General features: G+C 38.8%; 1 protein-coding gene across 1 annotated transcript in view; it reads right to left on the minus strand.

The window, feature by feature from the left end:
- Positions 1 to 302: 302 nt before the first annotated feature.
- Positions 303 to 19289, minus strand: part of LOC132279029 (uncharacterized) — a 102387-nt gene continuing 83400 nt past the window's right edge. The window contains exons 18-24 of the mRNA XM_059780943.1: positions 12398 to 12442; positions 12051 to 12272; positions 1980 to 2086; positions 1818 to 1874; positions 1657 to 1717; positions 1296 to 1578; positions 303 to 745 (exon numbers count right to left, since the gene is read on the minus strand). Coding sequence (XP_059636926.1) covers positions 1417 to 1578; positions 1657 to 1717; positions 1818 to 1874; positions 1980 to 2086; positions 12051 to 12272; positions 12398 to 12442 — 654 coding nt within the window. The 3' untranslated portion in view covers positions 303 to 745; positions 1296 to 1416. The remainder of the gene's footprint in view (positions 746 to 1295; positions 1579 to 1656; positions 1718 to 1817; positions 1875 to 1979; positions 2087 to 12050; positions 12273 to 12397; positions 12443 to 19289) is intronic.

Raw genomic sequence — 19289 nt, forward strand, 5'->3', positions numbered from 1 at the left:
TTGCAAGTTTTTTGGAAACAAAAACATAAAAACATGATGTTTGGTATAAATAAATATGTTACAAGTTTGAAAAAGTCATTTTTTGATTTTTGGCCATCATTCACGAAATGTTTTGACACTTTGTAAAACAAAACAGTTTTTACCAAACACGTTTTTTTCACTATTCACTATTACAGTATCCGACAAAAACAAAAACACTTCTTGTTTCGGGGCTTGGGTGACACTGTCAGATCCAGTCACTACTACAACAGTTCATGTGGTTAAATGAAAGATCCCCATCATAAAACATATCTCACTACATCTTTTGCGGAAAGGAAACAAGAAATCACTTTACTAATTGATAGAAAACAACATTATTCAATCTCAAATCAACATTGCTTTTAATCTTCACTAGGGTTCTTCAATAAACTGCTTGAATGCAAGACAATCGAGAAACAATACACAAACAAAACCTTTGGATAAAGAAAAACCTTACACATTCAACTTTCTAACTCTCATTTTCTGTCAACCCCCACTCTTTTACTATAGAATCAGATCTGTGGTGAAATTAACGCTGACCCTTATACCTCAAATACTATGGAAAAAAGGGTCACACGCCCTATATACAGTGTGATTGTGCCAAAGAAGCATTTACAGCCACTGTAATCTGATAAATGGGAAAGAAGCTCAAGCCCAAACGACTAGAAGAAAAATTAAAGAATACAGAACGCACCACCACATATAATCAAAGCAGCTCCGTTGACACCTGGAAAAGTAAAATATTTGACATCAGATATGTTCACCACAAAGGGCCACAACCGCATGAGAGAGAGAGAGAGAGAGAGAGAGAGAGAGAGAGAGAGCAAATTGATGCTTTTTATTTTTTATTTTTTTACTAGTTGGTACACTCCAAGGAATTGTTTAAATCAAGCAGGAATCGATCATGAGACCTGATGCTTCATGAGGCACCAGGGCCCGAGTCATTTCCAACTAGGCCAAACCCACTGGGGTTAAGCAAATTGATGCTTCAATTCTTTGTCTCCATAATTATGAGCTGTGAATCTTCTAATCACCAGTCTTAGGGAAAAAAAAAGTCTATTTCAATTAAATTTTGGTGTACGTAGCTGAATTTTATTTTATTAAAAGCAATAATCCTCAAGGTAGAATAATCATACTTACTACTGCATAGAACATTGTTTTCATATAGCAAAGAAATATAGTACGCAGTTACATGAATCATATGCCTCATTAATTTCAATAATAATGTTAAGGAACGTCGAAACAACTTCAAAATAATAAGAGGTTAAAAAACATACCCCATATCTTCCCAATTTACAGGATTAGAGGAAACTTGAATGACCCTGGACGTAAGACCACTCTGCTGTCAAAATATTGGAGTTTCAGGCAACCAAAAAAAATTCTCTTTTTGCTAGGTGCCTATGACATTTTCAAAGCTTGCTTTACTTGAGCAAATGCTGCAGGATCCATTCTACTAATGGCCGAATTAAAATTCTCTCCATGAAGGGCAGCACATGTTTGAAGGTTGTCTCTCACTGAATTCTCTAATGACAACTGGTTTATAGGGTCTGAGAACTTGATCTAACAAGGGTGAAAAAATGTCAGAATAAAATTCTATAGACATTAATTCTTGATTTCAAGAATCCTAAGAATGTTTACCTGCCGCCTCCTGAATTCTTTGCTTGGAACATGAAGCCTGCTGGAGCTCATATTATCGCTACTGTTATCAAGTAAAAAAGTTACATTTACAATGAGAAATAAAGAGAATATTGTCAATTTTATGAAAACCACCAAGTTAACAAAGCACAATAAAATTTAACCTGGATTCTTCCTCAGTTAAGTCTTCACTTCCACCCAATATTACACTCGTACATACACTATCACATATTAGTATACACCATGAAAAATGTTATTGCATGAACGCGAAGGAGATCTGATAATTAGACATCAAATAATGAATCAATTCAAAGCCAAAAAATTACCTAAGGATCTGATCAAGTTTGTCAAGTACTTGAGGCAATCGCAAAGTCAATATTATAGAAAGGGCTAAACCAAATGTCTTTTTCTGGATAGAGGTTACATTATCGACCTGCGCCACAAACCAGGGGGAAAAAAAAAGTGAGATATTGTACTGACCTTTACAAGACATTATGGAAAAATCTGCCAAATAAAAGCTCAGTTACACCCCATAAGAATGCAATCAGAAGCCAAAACATAAAAGATACTTTGAAAGCCTTCACTTGCAATGAGAATTGACTCCTATTCAGAACATACTGACATTAGAATAATAATTTAACATTAGTTTGGCAACACAAAGAGCAAAGCCCTTCAGGCATCAAAATTTCATGTTTCAGTAAAGTAAAAAATACTTCTTTTTAAAGCTTTAATATGTCATGAATGATATGTGCACAAAAACAATGTTGACGCATCATTCTCTTGTACAGCATAAACCAAAACCATTAAAACTGCTGTTTATAGTTGTAGGTATCGGATGTGTTATCCCATGTTAATGGAGTCCCAGAGGGATTTTTCCACTCAGGGAGAGAGGCATTAGGCAGGGGTGTTCACTCTCCCCTCTACTGTTCTGTCTTGTCACTGATTACTTCTCCCAAATGGTTCACAGAGCCGTCCAAGAGGGTCATCTCCATCTTTGTCACAACGTTCAGAAAATGAATGCCCAGATTTCTAATGCTTTCTTTGCAGATGACTTATTCATGATTGTGAAGGCTAGTACTTCTAATGCTAGATATTTAAGGATGCCGCTGCAGCAATTTACTGAAATTTCAGGTTTGAGTGTGAACTCTCAGAAAAGTGAGTTGTTTTTCTCAAGATCAGTGAGAAGGAAGAGGGGGCATTAAGAGCATCTTAATTTTCTCTGTGGGGACTTTGCCAGTCACATACTTGGGTTTACCATTGGGGGACAGAAGACTTACTGTTGCTCACTGCTCCTCTGGTGAACAAGATCAATTCAAAGTTGTCTGCTTGGAATTCTTTTAATCTTTCTCTGGCAGGAAGGGTAGAGATGGTCAGGTCTGTCATAACTTCATGTTATTATTTCTGGTCTGCTGTGTTCTCTTTACCTGGAGGTGTTCAGAGTATTATAGAGAAGAAAGTCAGGAATTTTATATGGACTGCTAATCAAGATAAAAGAGCCAACCTTCTGTTTAGCTAGGAGAATGTTACTCTACCAAAAAGGGAAGGAGGTCTGGGATTAAGATGTATGCAGGGTATCTCCACTGCTAGTAAGTGTGTGCTACTGTGGGATTTCTTACACCTCAAAGAAGCTCAATGGGTTAGATGGTTTAGAGATAAATATCTGAGGAAATCACAGTTTTGGCTTGTGAACAGCAAAACTTCTGACTCTGAAATTTGGAGAGAAATTCTCTTTGTCAGAGATATTTTGTTGCCACTTTTGGTGTATAAAACTAATAATGATGCTACATAGCCTACATTCAGTCGGTTTTATGACCCATGGTTTGATGGAATATCTCTTCAACCAAGATATGGTTTGAAGAGGGTCAAAGCAGGGTTTCAGCCTGGGGACACAGTTAGTGAGCTTAGACATAATGATGAGTGGCAAATTCCACATTCATGGCCAACTGAAATAGTTAATTGGTTGAAAGGGAAGTAGTAATCAACAGAAGAAGATGAAGTGCTCTGGAAGGATGGACAGTTTTCTTTCACAGCTGCTTGGGATTTATGTAGACAACATAGTGCAGAGGTTCCATGGTATTCTCTGGTTTGGAATGGCAGCAGGCCTAGAGTATCTATCTTTGCAGTTCTTGTAATGCAACATGCTAACAAGTCATCGGTTAATCTTCACAGACGGGGTTTGACTCTTCCTTCCATCTGTCATAATTGCTATAGTGGAGATGGTTCAAGGGATCATTTGTTCTGGCCTGTCCTTTCGCTAGTCAGGTGTGGCACTGGTATGTAGATTTCTGCAATTGGGACATTATGGGGCTTTCGTCTTTTACAACACTGGTTCATTACCCATTGTCAACAGCCTTCTATGAGAGGCAAGGCATCTAGATGATTCTATACCTCCATCATTTGGAGCGTATGGAGAAATAAAGTTCTTCATGGTGGAACTCCAACTCCTTTTAATGAGGTGGCTAGGGAAGACTGCATTGATGGATTATCTTGTTTAGGCATTTCCTTGGCTGATTTGCAGGTTTTGTTCTGACTAGTGGTCTCTCTCTCTTTCTCTAGTCAAGGGTATGCCCTTGATTAGACCGTCTTTTGATATCTTTTGTCTTGTGATTTCTTAATGGTTTCTTTTAGAGATCATGATATCTCTTGTACTTTATTGTCTGTTTGTATCAATAAATTTTCCAACCATTTAGGGAAAAAAAAAAAATGCACACCTAGGTGCGTGCCTAGGCTCCAGGCTCATTCAGGTGCAACACTTGCGCCTGTTGTGTGCCCAGATGTGCCTTGACAGCATTTGCGCCTTTAATATGGAATATGGATATGCTTTAATAGTAATTTAATTTTCAATTGTGTGCCTCGCTTCACTCAGGCGCGCGCCTCGCCTTGCGCCTAGGCTCCAAAGGACCTCTAGCGCCTTTGTGCGCCTTGGGCCTATAATAACACTAATCTCATTAAATATTTACCCTTATTATATTTAACAATTCTACACCCTATCCTTTTCTCGCATCACTGTGTGTACATTTCCCCTTGTTATCATGATATTAAACTCATACTTTACCCTAGCATTGTAAATAGTGACAATAATCATGCCTTAAATTTAGGATTATATTAGCTAGCATTGACTTACCTTAATATAGTTGCTGTAATTATGGAATTTGATTAGGCGATTTACCTTTTAGATACATACTGTAATTACTCCTCCTTGATTGTAGCTTTGGCAAATCTTGTAATATAAATAGTAATGAAAACCAAAGGGAGTGGATCGCTTCCATCATCAGAAATTCTGCTTTGACTCCATTTTCTCTGATTTACATGGTATCAGAGCAGGGTTAGTCAAAGACTTGCATTTTTTTTTTCTCCGTTTAGATCTTTATTCAGTTCTCTGTCCGAATCTGATTCACAACATCATCATCTTTGAAACCTCTGCTTAGAGCAGATCTTTGCTGATTTATTAGTCTCCTTGCATTATTGTGACTAATAACTCCGTTGACATCTATTCAGATTTGACTCTTTCGTTGCATATCTGTTCCACTTTTGCTATGGATAAAAGTGACATCATTCCTATTCGTCTTGCTGGTGCTATCAACTATGTGGGATGGTCTTTTCATCTCAAGCACTATGTCCAAGGACAAGGATTGGCTGAGTTTTTAGATGGAACTGCCACTGAGCCTACTGATGACAAAACCAAAGTCACATGGATCCAAAACAATTCAAAGGTGATTACTTGGATCTTGAATTCTATTGATCCTTCAATCACCTTGTCTCTTCAGTCCTTTTGTAAAGCCTCAAAGATGTGGAAACATTTGAAGAAAGTTTATCATCAGACCAACAAATCAAGGAAGTACTTCATTGACATCGAGTTGGCTAAATGCAGTCAAGGCGATAAGACTGTACAAGAATACGACAATGGTTTCCTCTCACTCTGGCATGAGAAGGATTCTATGATCTTGGATGGTTTTGACCCAACTGCACATTCCCATGTTCTTAAATTACAAGAGGAAGCCTATGTTAATCAATTCTTGATGACACTACGCCCAGAGTTTGAGTCTGTACGAGCTGTTTTAATGAATAGAGAAGCTTCTCCAGATTTAGATACATGTTTCCAAGAGGTTTTGAGAGAGGAACTTCGCTTTCAATCTCAGCATACCATTATAGAAGATTCAAAAGCCTTCCATGCATCTGCTTCAAGCGAGGCAGCTCTTCTTTCTACCAACAACAGATCAGTCCAGTGCTTTGAATAAAAGGATTTTGGCCACATTGCTCGCTATTGCAAAAAGAACTTATGCAATTACTGCAAGAAATCTGGGCATATAATCTCCGAGTGTCGAAGACATCCACCAAGGAAAACTGAGGCTTCACAACATCGTCAAAATCCAGCTGCCTTCCATGCCAAAGCTGATCCTACTCCGGCTAATGATTCTTCCTCCCAAGCTGATCAGATTCGCGAGATGATTAATGCTTCTGTTGCATCTGCCTTTACCTCCATGGGTATTAATGGTCGGTACAACTTAACTTCCTCTTCTACATTTAATTCGCCATCCTCTTGGGTTATTGACTCAGGTGCGTCTAACCATATGACTTCTGTAGAGCATAGCCTTGATAAATCTCATCCTTATACTGGAACTGAAAATATTCAGATTGCAAATTACCAGAATATGCCTATTTCTGGTGTTGATTCTATCACCCTTTCTACTCCCCAAAACCAACTTCCGAACTTGTCTAATGTTTACTTTGTTCCTAATTTATCTGCTAATTTATTATCTGTGGGACAATTGGTTGATAATGGTTACACGGTTCAGTTTACATAACGGAGAAGGTGATCGGGACAGGGAGTAAACGTGGGAGAACATTTCTGTTGGACGTGGGACTTGGAGCATTGCTTCCATCTTCTGTTAGCTCTCAGAATAATTTGTGGACCATTTGGCATCGTCGCCTCGGTCATTTGAATAATGATAAACTTTATTTTTTATTCAAGCTTATTTGTTACAGTCCAAATATATGTCCTGTTGTTTAAGTAAAAGTCATGTTTTACCATTTCAGGCTCATTCCTCCTGTCATACTGGTCCTTTTGACATTATCCATACAAATGTTTGAAGAATTGCACCTAAATTCAGTAGGCTTGGTTATAAATACTCTGTCACATTCATTGATGATCACTCTCGGTTTACATGGATTTATTTTCTTCGTCATAAATCTGTGGTTTTGTCCACATTCAAAAAATTCAGTAATCTTGTGGAAACTCAATTCAATAAAAAAAATCAAGGCCCTCAGGTCTGACTCAGGTGGGGAATACAATCTTAAAGAGTTTTCTTCCTTTTTCTTTGATAAAGGGATCCTTTCCCAGAAAACCTACCCACACACCCCTCAGCAAAATGGGATTGCCAAACGCAAACATCGGCATATTCTAGAGACAACAAGGGCCATACTATTTGAATCAGCAGTCCTTTCTGGTTTTTGGTGTGAGGCAGTGCACACTGCTGTCTATTTGATTAATAGACTGCACACTCCTGTGCTTGAGAATATTTCCCCATATGTATCTTTATTTCATTCCCCTCCTTCTTACACACACTTGTGTACGTTTGGATGCCTTTGTTTCGTTCATCTTCCTTCCTTGGAAAGAAACAAACTGTCCCAACAAGCAGCCAAGTGTGTGTTCCTTGGATACAGTGATGAACATAAGGGATTTTTATGCTATGATCCAGAGGCTCGATGAACACGTATATCCCACAATGTGGTCTTCCTTGAGCATATTCCCTTCTGTTCTCTTCAAAAGGAGTCTCAAATATCAAATATTACTTACCTTCCTCATTTTTCTAGCTCTTCTCCTTTAAACTCTACTAAAGAATTGCAGATTTTTAGTCGAAGGTTGCAACGTCCTCCTACATCTGCTCCTACTCCCGATCACTCATTCGTGCCACCTTCATCACCAGGTAACATTACTCCTGAAATCTCCCTAACTCCACATCGTTCTTCTCGTGTTTCTAAACCACTTGACCGCTTTGGATTTTCTGCCCTCCTTTCCAATGTAGATTCTATGTATGTTCCTTCATCTTATTCAAAGGCCAAAGGCAAGATGCTATAACAAAAGAATTAATTGCTCTTGAATCAAATCACACTTGGAATTTAATTCCCCGGCCTTCTAGAGTTCAAGTAATTGGAAGCAAATGGATTTACTCATTGAAGTTGAAACCTGATGGTAGTTTGGAACTTTGGAACGATACAAGGCTCGCCTTGTTGCTCAAGGGTATAAACAAGAGTATGGTATCGATTATGAAGAAACATTTGCTCCGGTTGCTAAGATGCCCACAGTTCGAACTTTACTCGCCGTTGCTGCCATTCGAGGATGGCCTCTTTGGCAAATGGATGTTAAAAATGCATTTTTGCATGAAGATCTCCATGAGACAGTTTTTATGAAGCCACCACCAGAATATGTCTTTCCTCCCAACCATGTTTGCCACTTGCACAAATCTCTTTACGGTCTTAAGCAAGCTCCTCGTGCATGGTTTGAAAAATTTTGCAGTGCCATCATAAAAGCTGGATTTCACCAGAGTGTTAATGATAACTCCTTGTTTGTTAAGCACAGGTTCTACATGGTTACTATTATATGTTGATGATATGATCATTACGGGAGATGATGAATTTGGAATTACCCTCTCTGAAGACCTACTTAATCCAATCCTTTAAAATGAAGGATTTGGGACCTCTCACATACTTCCTATGATTGGAAATTTCGCATTCGGCAAAGAAATATGCCGAAGACTTATTATCCTTGGCTCATCTAGCGGATTCAAAACTATGTGATACACCATTGGAGTTGAATGCTGAGCTACACAAAGATGATGGACCTCCTCTTCCTGATGCTACTATCTAAGAAGCACGGACACGGATAAGGGATACAGATACGACACGACACCGACACGGCGACACGGCAAATTCAAAAAAATTAGGACACGGATATGGCGGAGACACGGCGAATAGTGTATATATATATATATATATATATGATATAGTACTTTAAAAATTACTGAGTATTACTATTTTTCATCAACCTCACAGTTAAAAAAAAACACAAATCATTACTCATAACTAATAAACTATAAAAGAATAATGTTGCAGAGTTATAAAACAAAATAAAAAACAAGACATTAGAATAATAACTAGTATCATTTAATCATCATTGCAACTTTACTCCAAATACAAAAGCATAGACAAAAGGACTATTAACATTTAGGACTTTACTGTTAGCACTTAACATTCACAAAAACCTAAAGGCTAGTCCCCAAAAAAGATACAAAAACAAGTCAGTGTACTATCATCTATTCCCATCCATCATTTGACCTAGGACTTTTACCATTTACAATACAGAGCATATCAGCATTCAAAAAAAAAAAAAAAAATTCCAAAAGTGTCCGTGCCGTGTCCGTGTCCGTATTCGTGTCCGCGGAGTGTCCGAGCCGTGTCCGAAAATTCAAAAAAAATAAAAAATTCCACACACGTTTTTTGGTGTATCCGACACGTGTCGGACACGGATTCTTCGCCCATTTTGGAGTGTCCGTGCTTCCTAGGCTACTATATACTGTCATCTTGTGGGAAGCTTGATCTATCTCACTATGACTCATCCACTCATGCAGTTCAAATTGTTAGTCAATTTATTAGTAATCCTCATAAGCCCCATCTAGCTATCGTTCATCGTATTCTTCGTTATATTTGGGGAACTCTTGATCGAGGGCTCTTTTACTCTTCCACCTCTTCCTTGGCACTTCACAGTTATGCTGATACTAATTGGGCTGGCTGCCAAGATACACGATGTTCTACTACAACTAGTTGGTGTATGTTTTTGGGGTCATCTCTAATCTCTTGGAAGTGCAAAAATCAGCCAACAATTTCTAAATCCTCAGCCGAGGCTGATTACAGGTCTTATGTCATCTGCTAGTGGAGAGGTGATATGGCTTCGTAGACTTCTTCAGGAACTTGAAAATTACAATTCGTGGTCCTACTCCACTCTATGTTGACAACACCAGTGCTATGCAAATTGCTAATAATCCAGTGTTTCATGAAAAGACAAAGCCTATAGAAGTAGACTGCCATTTTATTCGGCACCATGTTCTCACAGGTTCTATACAGCTTCCTCATGTTTCCTCTGAGAACCAGCTTGCAGATTTGTTCACAAAAGCCTTATCTTGTCCACGTCATGAATTTCTAACAACCAAATTGTTGCTTGATCAGAATCCGCATTAATGTAGGATTATATTAGCTAGCATTGACTTACCTTAAGGGTCAGTTTGGTGCAATGGAAAAGGGAGGAAAGGAAAGGGAAGGTGATGGAGGGTGATTAAAAAATTGTGTTTGGCATAAATGGTGGGAAGGAAAGGGAAGGTGATGGATTGTTTTGGAAGGATAACTCAAGGCATGAATAGTAATTTTCTTAATCTCCCAAAAATGGGAGGAAATGGAAGGACAGGGAAGGCTAGGGTGATGAATTAGTTCTGATGCCAAATTTACCCTTACACAAAATCAAGATTACACTTGATTTTAGGATTTAGTTTGCAAAACGAGAATTACAGACCTTGATTAGTTGATTTAGAAAAAAAAAAAATTAAAACAAAACCCATACATACAAGTTAGCAGTTGCAGCGAGAGAGGGGGGCAAGCTTGGAGAGTTGAGAGACAGCGGCTGAAGCTTGCGAATGGCGAACCCGAACTGGAACAGGGGGAGATTGAAACTGAAAGATATGGGTTTTGATTTTTTGAACAATCTGAAATGATATGCCAATATGGGTTTTGATTTTTTGAACAATTTGAAATGTAGATTTTGTAGTTTGCAGTTGGAGAGAGAGAGATGGAGAGAGAGACAGAGAGAGGGCAAGTGCAGAGTTGAGAACGAGAATAGAGATGGAGGCGGAGGCTGAAATGATTTGCAATAAAAATATATATATTTTTTATCAATTTATCTTTTAAAATATAAAAAGGTATAATAGTAAATTTATATAAATAGTTTCCTTTCCTTTCTTTTCCCAAACATGATTATTATCCTTCCCTGTCTTTTCCTTCATTAATCAACCAAACACGATTGAGGGTTAAAATTATCCTTCCCTTCCCTTCCCTTCCCTTCCCTTTCCCTTTCCCTTATAACTAATGTTATCCTTTCTCTTTATTCCCACCGTACCAAACACAGCCTACTATAGTTGCTGTGGGTTTGATTACGTGATTTACCTTTTAGATACACACTGTAATTACTCCTCCTTGATTGTAGCCACTTGTTTGGCAAATTTTGTAATATAAATAGTAATGAAAACCAAAGGGAGTGGATTGCTTCCATCATCAGAAATTCTGCTTTGACTCCATTTTCTCTGACTTACAAGCATAACATCATCCACCCTCACATTTAGCCTATAAAAAGGACACTTTACTAAGGGCAAAGGGAGAAAGGAAATCTAAGGAACCACCACCCTCTAGATCTCTTGCTCTCACCCATACACACAGTCACACAGTCTCTCTCTCAGCTCACCCTCTAAACCTTCACCAAGGGAGTCAATGGTGAACTTGCACAATGCCATCCTATCTCTCTCTCAAGTTTGTCTAGACTTCTACCTCACTCAGTCTACTCTGGATCCAGTATGCATATAGAGCCCACATTAACAGTAATCATATAGTACTTGATCTGACAATGCAAAAATGCACATGTCCCAACCTCTCTCTCTCTCTCTCTCTCTCTCTCATATTGATAACACTCATTTGCAGATTTTCCATATTATTCTGAATTTGCCATTAGCAGAATCACTCTAGCAAATATATTTAAATAGTTCTGAATTCACTATGAATGAGAATACACACACATACACATGTATACTCTGCATAATATATATCTAATACAGCTTATTTCAGAAATAGAACAATCCCTAAAAATATAACTTGTCTGTACGATCTTTAATAAATTCTAATCTTGAAGGCCAATGTTTAAGAATTTTAGAATGACGGATTGTTGTTTTACTAGAGAAAGAGGTAGAGACTAGAAATAAGGAATTCCTACCTAGAAATAAGGAATCCCCATGTTAAGTATCACATTCCCATTTCATGAAACATTTAAATACTAAAAAGAACGTAAAATAATAAAAGGATAGCATTATAAACCGATTGCATTCTATACTCCACTCCTTGAATCCAAACCTAGGAGCCTAAAGAAGACTAACATGTTGTATAGACAACTCCACACGAGCTGGTTTTTTAATTACGTTTTAGGCCCAGATTTTAAGACAAAAATTCACCATATATATGGCAATGCAATTTATAGGTATTTCAGGACATATATACATGCTTAAACATTTAAGAGAACAAAAAGGGCAGAAAACATCAGTCAGTGTGAAGAATATCCTTGTCTTGGAGATGAAAGTTCCACTGACCTTGTCAAGCCATATGTCCACCAGACAAAGAAGCACGTTTTCTTCGGTTGAGAAACCCGCCTTCTGCAGGGATAACACCAGTGATGATTCTGATGTTAATTGAGCAAGGTAATTGGTATTCATTACCAAAATCCTTGCTAAGATGGCTGCTGAAGAGGCCTTTACAGCTGTCTTAGAAGGATCATGGTCATCTCCTCCGGTCAAGCATATAATGATTAATTTCTAGCAAGAACCAGCAAAAAAACCAAATATGTGAAACTGTCTAAAAAAAGCAGAATGGCCCCACAATTGTGGGCACACAAAAACAAAATTATTGAAACTGAAACAAATAAGACAATCATTATTACCTGAAGAGTACTGCTGATCAATTGGGGTACCTCCACAGGGAAACACTGCAAAGCAGAAGAAGCAAATATAAATTACTATTGATTAAAATCAAAGAATATAAACTGGAGCCACATCAAATGTTCAACCTTCAAAATTGAAATGGTGCATTTGATTTTCTGAAAAAGGGAACCACTTCATTTTCTTTTCCATATCTTTTAGCATTAGTATGAAATCATCACAATAGATGATACTGAACTTTATGACATTATTTCTGTTAGGAATTAACCCTTCCTTCGTTCGGCACAGTGGAAGCACACGCACAATAACTGGAGATCTGAACATCGCACAACGTACAAAAATACAAAAATACAAACACACAATATTTAACGTGGTTCAGCTCCACCTGGCCCTACGTCCATAGAGAGGAGATTCCACTCTTCATTATTACGAAAGAGATATTACAACGGTAGAGAATATACACACACACACACTGTCTCATCAGAAATTACACCGGTATAGATTTCGAACACCGGACCATGTCCACACACACTCAATACTCAGGCATGGTGTCAGATACCCGAGCCCTTCACGATCTACCACTCCACGAGACCTCCGCTTGCCATCGGTGTTCACCACACAGAATCATCTCTATCCCCACGCACTCACATATTTTTGTGAGACTACATCTCTCTACCCTCACACGGTAGTTGTTAAAGGCGCGCCTAGGCTCCAAAAAAGCCCCAGGCTCGTCAAGGCTCAGCTAGAGCGCCTCAGCCTACTATGGGCCGGGCCCCTTCAACCAGGCTCACACGTTTTAGTAGGCTCCAAGCTAAAAAAAGGGGCGCGCCTTGTATTTTTTAATCATTTATTCATATCATTTCTTTTTTACTTGATGACTAGTAAATTAAAAGGTTCTATATCATATATCTTATTGTTTAACCTTCTGAAATATTTGAAAAAGTTCATAAATTTATGGTTCACTACTTACATTAACTGCAATTACTGTTTGATTATGAATATATATAATAATATATATATTTAAATATGCATTATTATATACACGTGCCTTACTTCAATCAGGCTCGCACCTTATACTGCATCTTGCGCTTAGGCTCCAGAAGGCATTTGGCGCCCTAGCGCGCCTTGAGCCTTTAACAACTATATCACACCCACTCTAATCTCTCTTTTTTATTCTCGCACTCACATATTTCTCCCCTCTTCTCTACCTTCCTTCATCGCCATGCACCTATATTTATAGGCGAGCTTCCTTCACCCTTACTTTTCCTTGCCGCATGACATTCCTTAGCCACTAGGTAACTCAATCTTTGACTGGTCCATCATTTCGGCTGTCTTAGCTGTCCATTACTTATCAATTCCTTTTGCTTAGTTGATCACAACCACCACGTCACTAAGACCAATTACAGGGAACCACATATAGCTAACCAATCAACAAAAAACACATGCCTTTAACCAATGAATTTTAGCCACATTTCTAACAAATCTCCACCTTGGCTAAAATTCTCCACCTTCCCGCAAGCTCACCACTCCAACCATCATGCATTTGTATTTTTTGTTTTTCTTCTCTGGACCTCCATTATAAAACAATGACTGAACTTTTCAAGATGAACCTTCAGCTCTACACACAGCTCGACACAGGGACTCCTCTCGAGCGTGACGACTTTGTGACTGTTCATAGAACGACTCCCCTCGAGTTACCCAGCCTCCCGCTAGCACGGCCTTCCATTGCTTCCTTGTACAACTCTCTAGTGTACGCGCCCAATAGATAGGGTCCCTCTTTGGCAGCACCTCAAGTCACCTCCCCACGCCGACTCCTCAACGCTCGCCATTGTTGGCATGTCCCGTTCCCAGATGCACTGCTCATGTGCACGTAACCTGGCTCTGATACCAATTTGTTAGGAATTAACCCCTCCTTCGTTCAGCACAGCAGAAGCGCACACTCAATAACTAGAGATCTGAACATCACACAACGTATAAAAATACAAACACATAAATACACACAATATTTAACGTGGTTCGGCTCTGTTGGAAAGTATAAAACATATGTAAAGAGAAATTAAACGAGAAAAACACAGATATTATGTGGTTCAGCCACTAGGGCCTGCATCCACGGCACAAAGAGCCCAAAGGGCTACATCACTTTTATTATAATCTCTCAACTCATACACAATACAATGTTTGAGGCTCCTTTATATAGGAGAAGAAATTATGAGAATGGAAAAAGATAGAAAATAGGAAACAAGGAGGATTTTTCTCTACTGATTCCTCTAGTAACACCAAATCTTCAATAATAGGAAACATCAATTATTAAAAGATTTTACTCCACTGATTCCTCCATTAAATCTTCAATACTCCCCCTCAAGTTGGAGCATGAATGCCAACCTTGCTATTGAGATGACGAGTAACAAGAAGTGCGAATGATGAAGAAAGACGAAAAAAGGCGAAGAACAATGATACCGAACACACCGGCAGCCCAAATAAGTCAAACAAAAATTACCGAAGACACGACAAAGGCGAAAACAATGCTACCGAACGCACCGGCAGCCCAAACAAGTCGATAAAAACTGCTGGAGACACGGCAAAGAAGAAGACAATGCTACCGAACACACCAGCATCCCAAACAAGTCAATAAAAACTGTCGGAGACACGATAAAGGCGAAAAACATTATTGCCGAACAAACCGGCAACCCAAACAAGTTACAAATAGCACTGAGAAACCCTTAGCAACATTTTAGATGCTAAGGGAATACCCCAAAATAGGGGTCCGAACCTAAGAAGAGAAATTAGGCTTTGATACCATGTTGTAAAGTATAAAACATATGTGAAGAGAAATTAAACGAGAAAAACACAAAGATATTTATGGTTCAACCACTACGGCATACATCCACGGCACAAAGAGCCCAACAAGCTACATCACTTTTATTATAATCTCTTAACTCATACACAATACAATGGTGGAGGCTCTTTTATATAAGAGAAGAAATTATGAGAATGGAAAGAGATATAAAATTGTGGTGGAATGAATTCAATTATATTGAATCTATTAATCTTTTTACAAGAGCCTCTGTTGGGCTATATAAAAAAAATTATAGAGAGAAAAATCAGCAACTAAATAAATTTTGAAAACCCTATAATCAGGAATCCCTGATTCTCTATCAATCAAATCCCTAAACTCAAGGAAACAAATATTTACACAAATCCCTAAACTCTAGGAAACAAATATTTACATAATTCTAGTGCTAACCTACCACTAATCAAGGAGACTAACTTGTATTTTTCCACACTCCCCCTCAAGCTGGTGAATTGGTGTCAATCATTCCCAGCTTGGAAATAATCTATTGGAAGACAACACAATTGAGCCCCTTTGTAAGAACATCTGCCATTTGACCTCCGTGGGAATGTATGGTGTGCAAATTAATCAGCTTTCTAGTTTTTCCTTGATAAAATGCCTGTCTATCTCGATGTACTTAGTTCGGTCGTGTTGCACTAGATTATATGCAATGTTGATTGTTGATTTATTGTCACAATAGAGTCTCGTTGGCCCACTCCATTTAATCTTCAAGTCTTCCAGTATAATCTTCAGCCATAACAACTCAGACACCTTGTGCCATTGCTCTAAACTCGGCTTCTGCACTTGACCGGGCTACAACAATTTGCTTCTTGCTTCACCATGTTACCAAATTGCCTCCAAAGAATGTACAATAACCTAAAGTAGACCTCCGATCCATATGGGACCCTGCGTAATCTGCATCTGTGTAGGCTTCAAGGACAAACTCAAAGTTTCTCTTGAACATTATCCCCTTACCAGGATTAGTTTTCAAGTAAATGAAGCACACGGTAGGCAGCTTGAAGATGAATCTCCTTGGGATCATGCATGAATTGGTTGATGACGCTAACAGAATATGCTATGTTCGGCCGGGTGTGGGCAAGATAGATGAGTTTTCCAACTAATCTCTGGTACATCTCTCTATCTACTGCTTGATCTCCAATAGCCTCTCCAAGTCTATGGTTCAGCTCTATAGGTATTGCAGCTGGTTTGCTTGCGAGCATTCCTGTTTCCTTAAGAAGCGATGACATACTTTTGCTGCGAGATAAAGATACCTTGTCTAGAATGAGCCACTTCTATCCCTAGAAAATACTTCAATCTCCCCAAATCTTTTATCTCGAATTCTTTGATTAAACATTATTTCAAGGCTTGCTTCTCCTTCTCATCATTTCCAGTCATAATTATATCGTCCACATAAACTGTCAAGGTCGTGATTATCACCGAGTGTTTGATGAAAAGAGTGTGATCTCCCCGACTTTGCTTGTATCCTGTACCTAACATCACCTTAGTAAATCTCCCAAACCATGCACGGGGCGATTGTTTTAAATCGTATAATGCTTTCCTTAACTTGCATACCTTGTTCCCTTCAACTCCTCTAAATCCTGGTGGGATGCTCATATAGATTTCTTCTTTCCAGGTTACCATGGAGAAAGGCGTTCTTCACATCGTACTACTATAATTCCCAATTAAAATTAGCTGTTAATGACAACATCCTCACAGTGTTCATTTTTGCAACTGGAGCGAAGGTCTCTTGGTAATCAACTCCATATGTCTGAGTGTACCCCTTAGCACCTTGCCTTGCTTTGTAGCACTCTAATGATCCATCAGCCTTATATTTCAAGGTAAAAACCCACTTACACCCACTGCCTTCTTTCCTTTTGGTAGATCAACCACCTCCCACGTCCCATTTTTTTCCAATGCATCCATCTCAACTCTCATTGTTTTCCTCCATTTTTCATTGGATAATGCCTCAAATAAAGTGTTTGGAATAGAGATTTCATTTAGACTCGTGAGAAAACTCCTATGGGCTGGTGAGAATTTCTTGAAGGATACATAATGAGACAGCGGGTATAATGGTCGTTTGGTACACTCTCGAGTTCCTTTCCTTAAGGCTATGGGCAAATCTTGGTCAGTTATTTGAGGTCTAGGGAGCTGGTGTTCTATAAGTGGAGTAGGTTCAGATACCGTTACCTCATTCTCAGGAGTCAGGTTGGAGGTTTGGGCCTGCACCGGATAAGGAGCTGGACCTTGCTTCCTCGAGTACACCTTCCCTTTCCTATATCGTACGTGATCAAGAATCGTATTATCCTTCACAGAAGACACAACAGGAGACATAGGTGATAAAACAGGAGATTCAGACTCAGGTACTGAGTTAGATTGAGTGTTTGATACAGGTAAGAGAGATGGTGAATGAGACGAAGACAGTAAAGTGAGCTGGAAAAAATCCTTATCTTCCATGATAAATGACTCCCCCTGAAAATAAGGTTCAATAAAATACGGTTTCCCTTCCGCAAATGTGACATCAGCTGAGATATAGAGTTTCCTGGTAGGAGGATGAAAACATTTGTAACCTTTTTGTGTGGACGAGTATCCTACAAACACACAGTTAATGGCTCTAGGATCTAATTTTCCCCAGTTGTTGCTATGGACATGAACAAATGAAGTGCACCCAAATATCCTAGGGGTAAGGTTGTTTGTGGCACGAAGGTCGGGGTAGAATTTAGAAAGGGCTTCCATTGGACTTCTTGACCCTAAAACCCGTGAAGGAAGTCTGTTTATGATGTAGGCAGTACTGCTTCCCCCCAATTGTGTTTTGGTACATTTTGATGAAACAAGAGTGCTCTAGTAGTGTTTAGGAGATGAACGTTTTTCCTTTCGGCTATTCCGTTTTGTTGTGGAGTATTAATGCAAGATGACTCATGAATAATTCCTTCCTTTTGAAAGAAGGGTGACAAGACTTGATTGAAGTAATCCCTCGCATTATCAGACCTAAACCTCTTTATTTTGGAACCAAATTGATTGCGGATCATTGTATGGAAATTGAGAAAGATATTACTCACATCTGATTTGTTTTTGAGTAAAAATATCCAAGGGACTCTAGTGCAATCATCGATAAAGGACACAAACCACCGTGAACTAGAAACATTTGGGACTATAGAGGGTCCCCATATATCACTGTGAATTAAATAAAAAGGGGAGGAACTTCTTTTATTGCTAATGGGAAAAGCTACACGAGTGTGTTTTGCATACACACAAATATCACAATGAAATGTTCCAATATTTAATCCCTTAAACAAACAAGGAAACATAATTTTTAGAATTGCAAAAGACAGATGTCCGAGACGAAAATGATGCAACCATATGACATCTTTATTGGAAGAAGAGAGAAACGAAGAGGATAAATTTGTCTTGATCATACTCGGAAGGCTCGGTGTCTCAAGGTAGTAGAGTCCTTCCTTTTCCTTAGCACGTCCAATCCTCCTCCCCGAATCCTGGTCCTGAAATTCACAGTAAGAGGGATAAAACGTAACATGACAATGTAACTCTCTAGTAAGCTTTTGAATGAACACAAGGTTAGCGAACAATTTAGGAACATGTAGAATATTTTTAAGAACAAGACTAGGGGTGATATGGATATCTCCTACACCAACAACCGTGGTTGTGGTTCCATCAGCAACAGTGATTTTCCTATTGCTAGGACATGGGATATAAGTGATGAACTGGTTTGAGGCATGTGTCATGTGGTCTGTGGCTCCTGAGTCTATTATCCATGAATCCACAAACAATTTATCAGAAACATTTAATCCAAAGGAGAATAAAGACTCACCTGAGAGGGCTAAAGAACAAGCACCAGAAGATGGTTTCTCAAGGTTCCCAGCAGGTTTCTTAACTTCTCTATATCTTCACTGTCGAATCCTCCATATTCTTTTGTCTGGTCCTGACCCACCTGTGAGGTCATATGGACTTGCACTTGTTGTCGTTGCTACTGTCCTCCTTTGTTTTCCCATTCTTGGCTGGATGTGGGTGGTTTCCCGTGTAATTTCCAACAAAGATCCCTGGTATGTCGC

This window comes from Cornus florida, unplaced genomic scaffold (assembly GCF_030987335.1).
Source record: "Cornus florida cultivar Cherokee Brave unplaced genomic scaffold, ASM3098733v1 CherokeeBrave_3.0.0_Hap2_Chr10, whole genome shotgun sequence".
Classification (NCBI taxonomy): Eukaryota; Viridiplantae; Streptophyta; class Magnoliopsida; order Cornales; family Cornaceae; genus Cornus; species Cornus florida.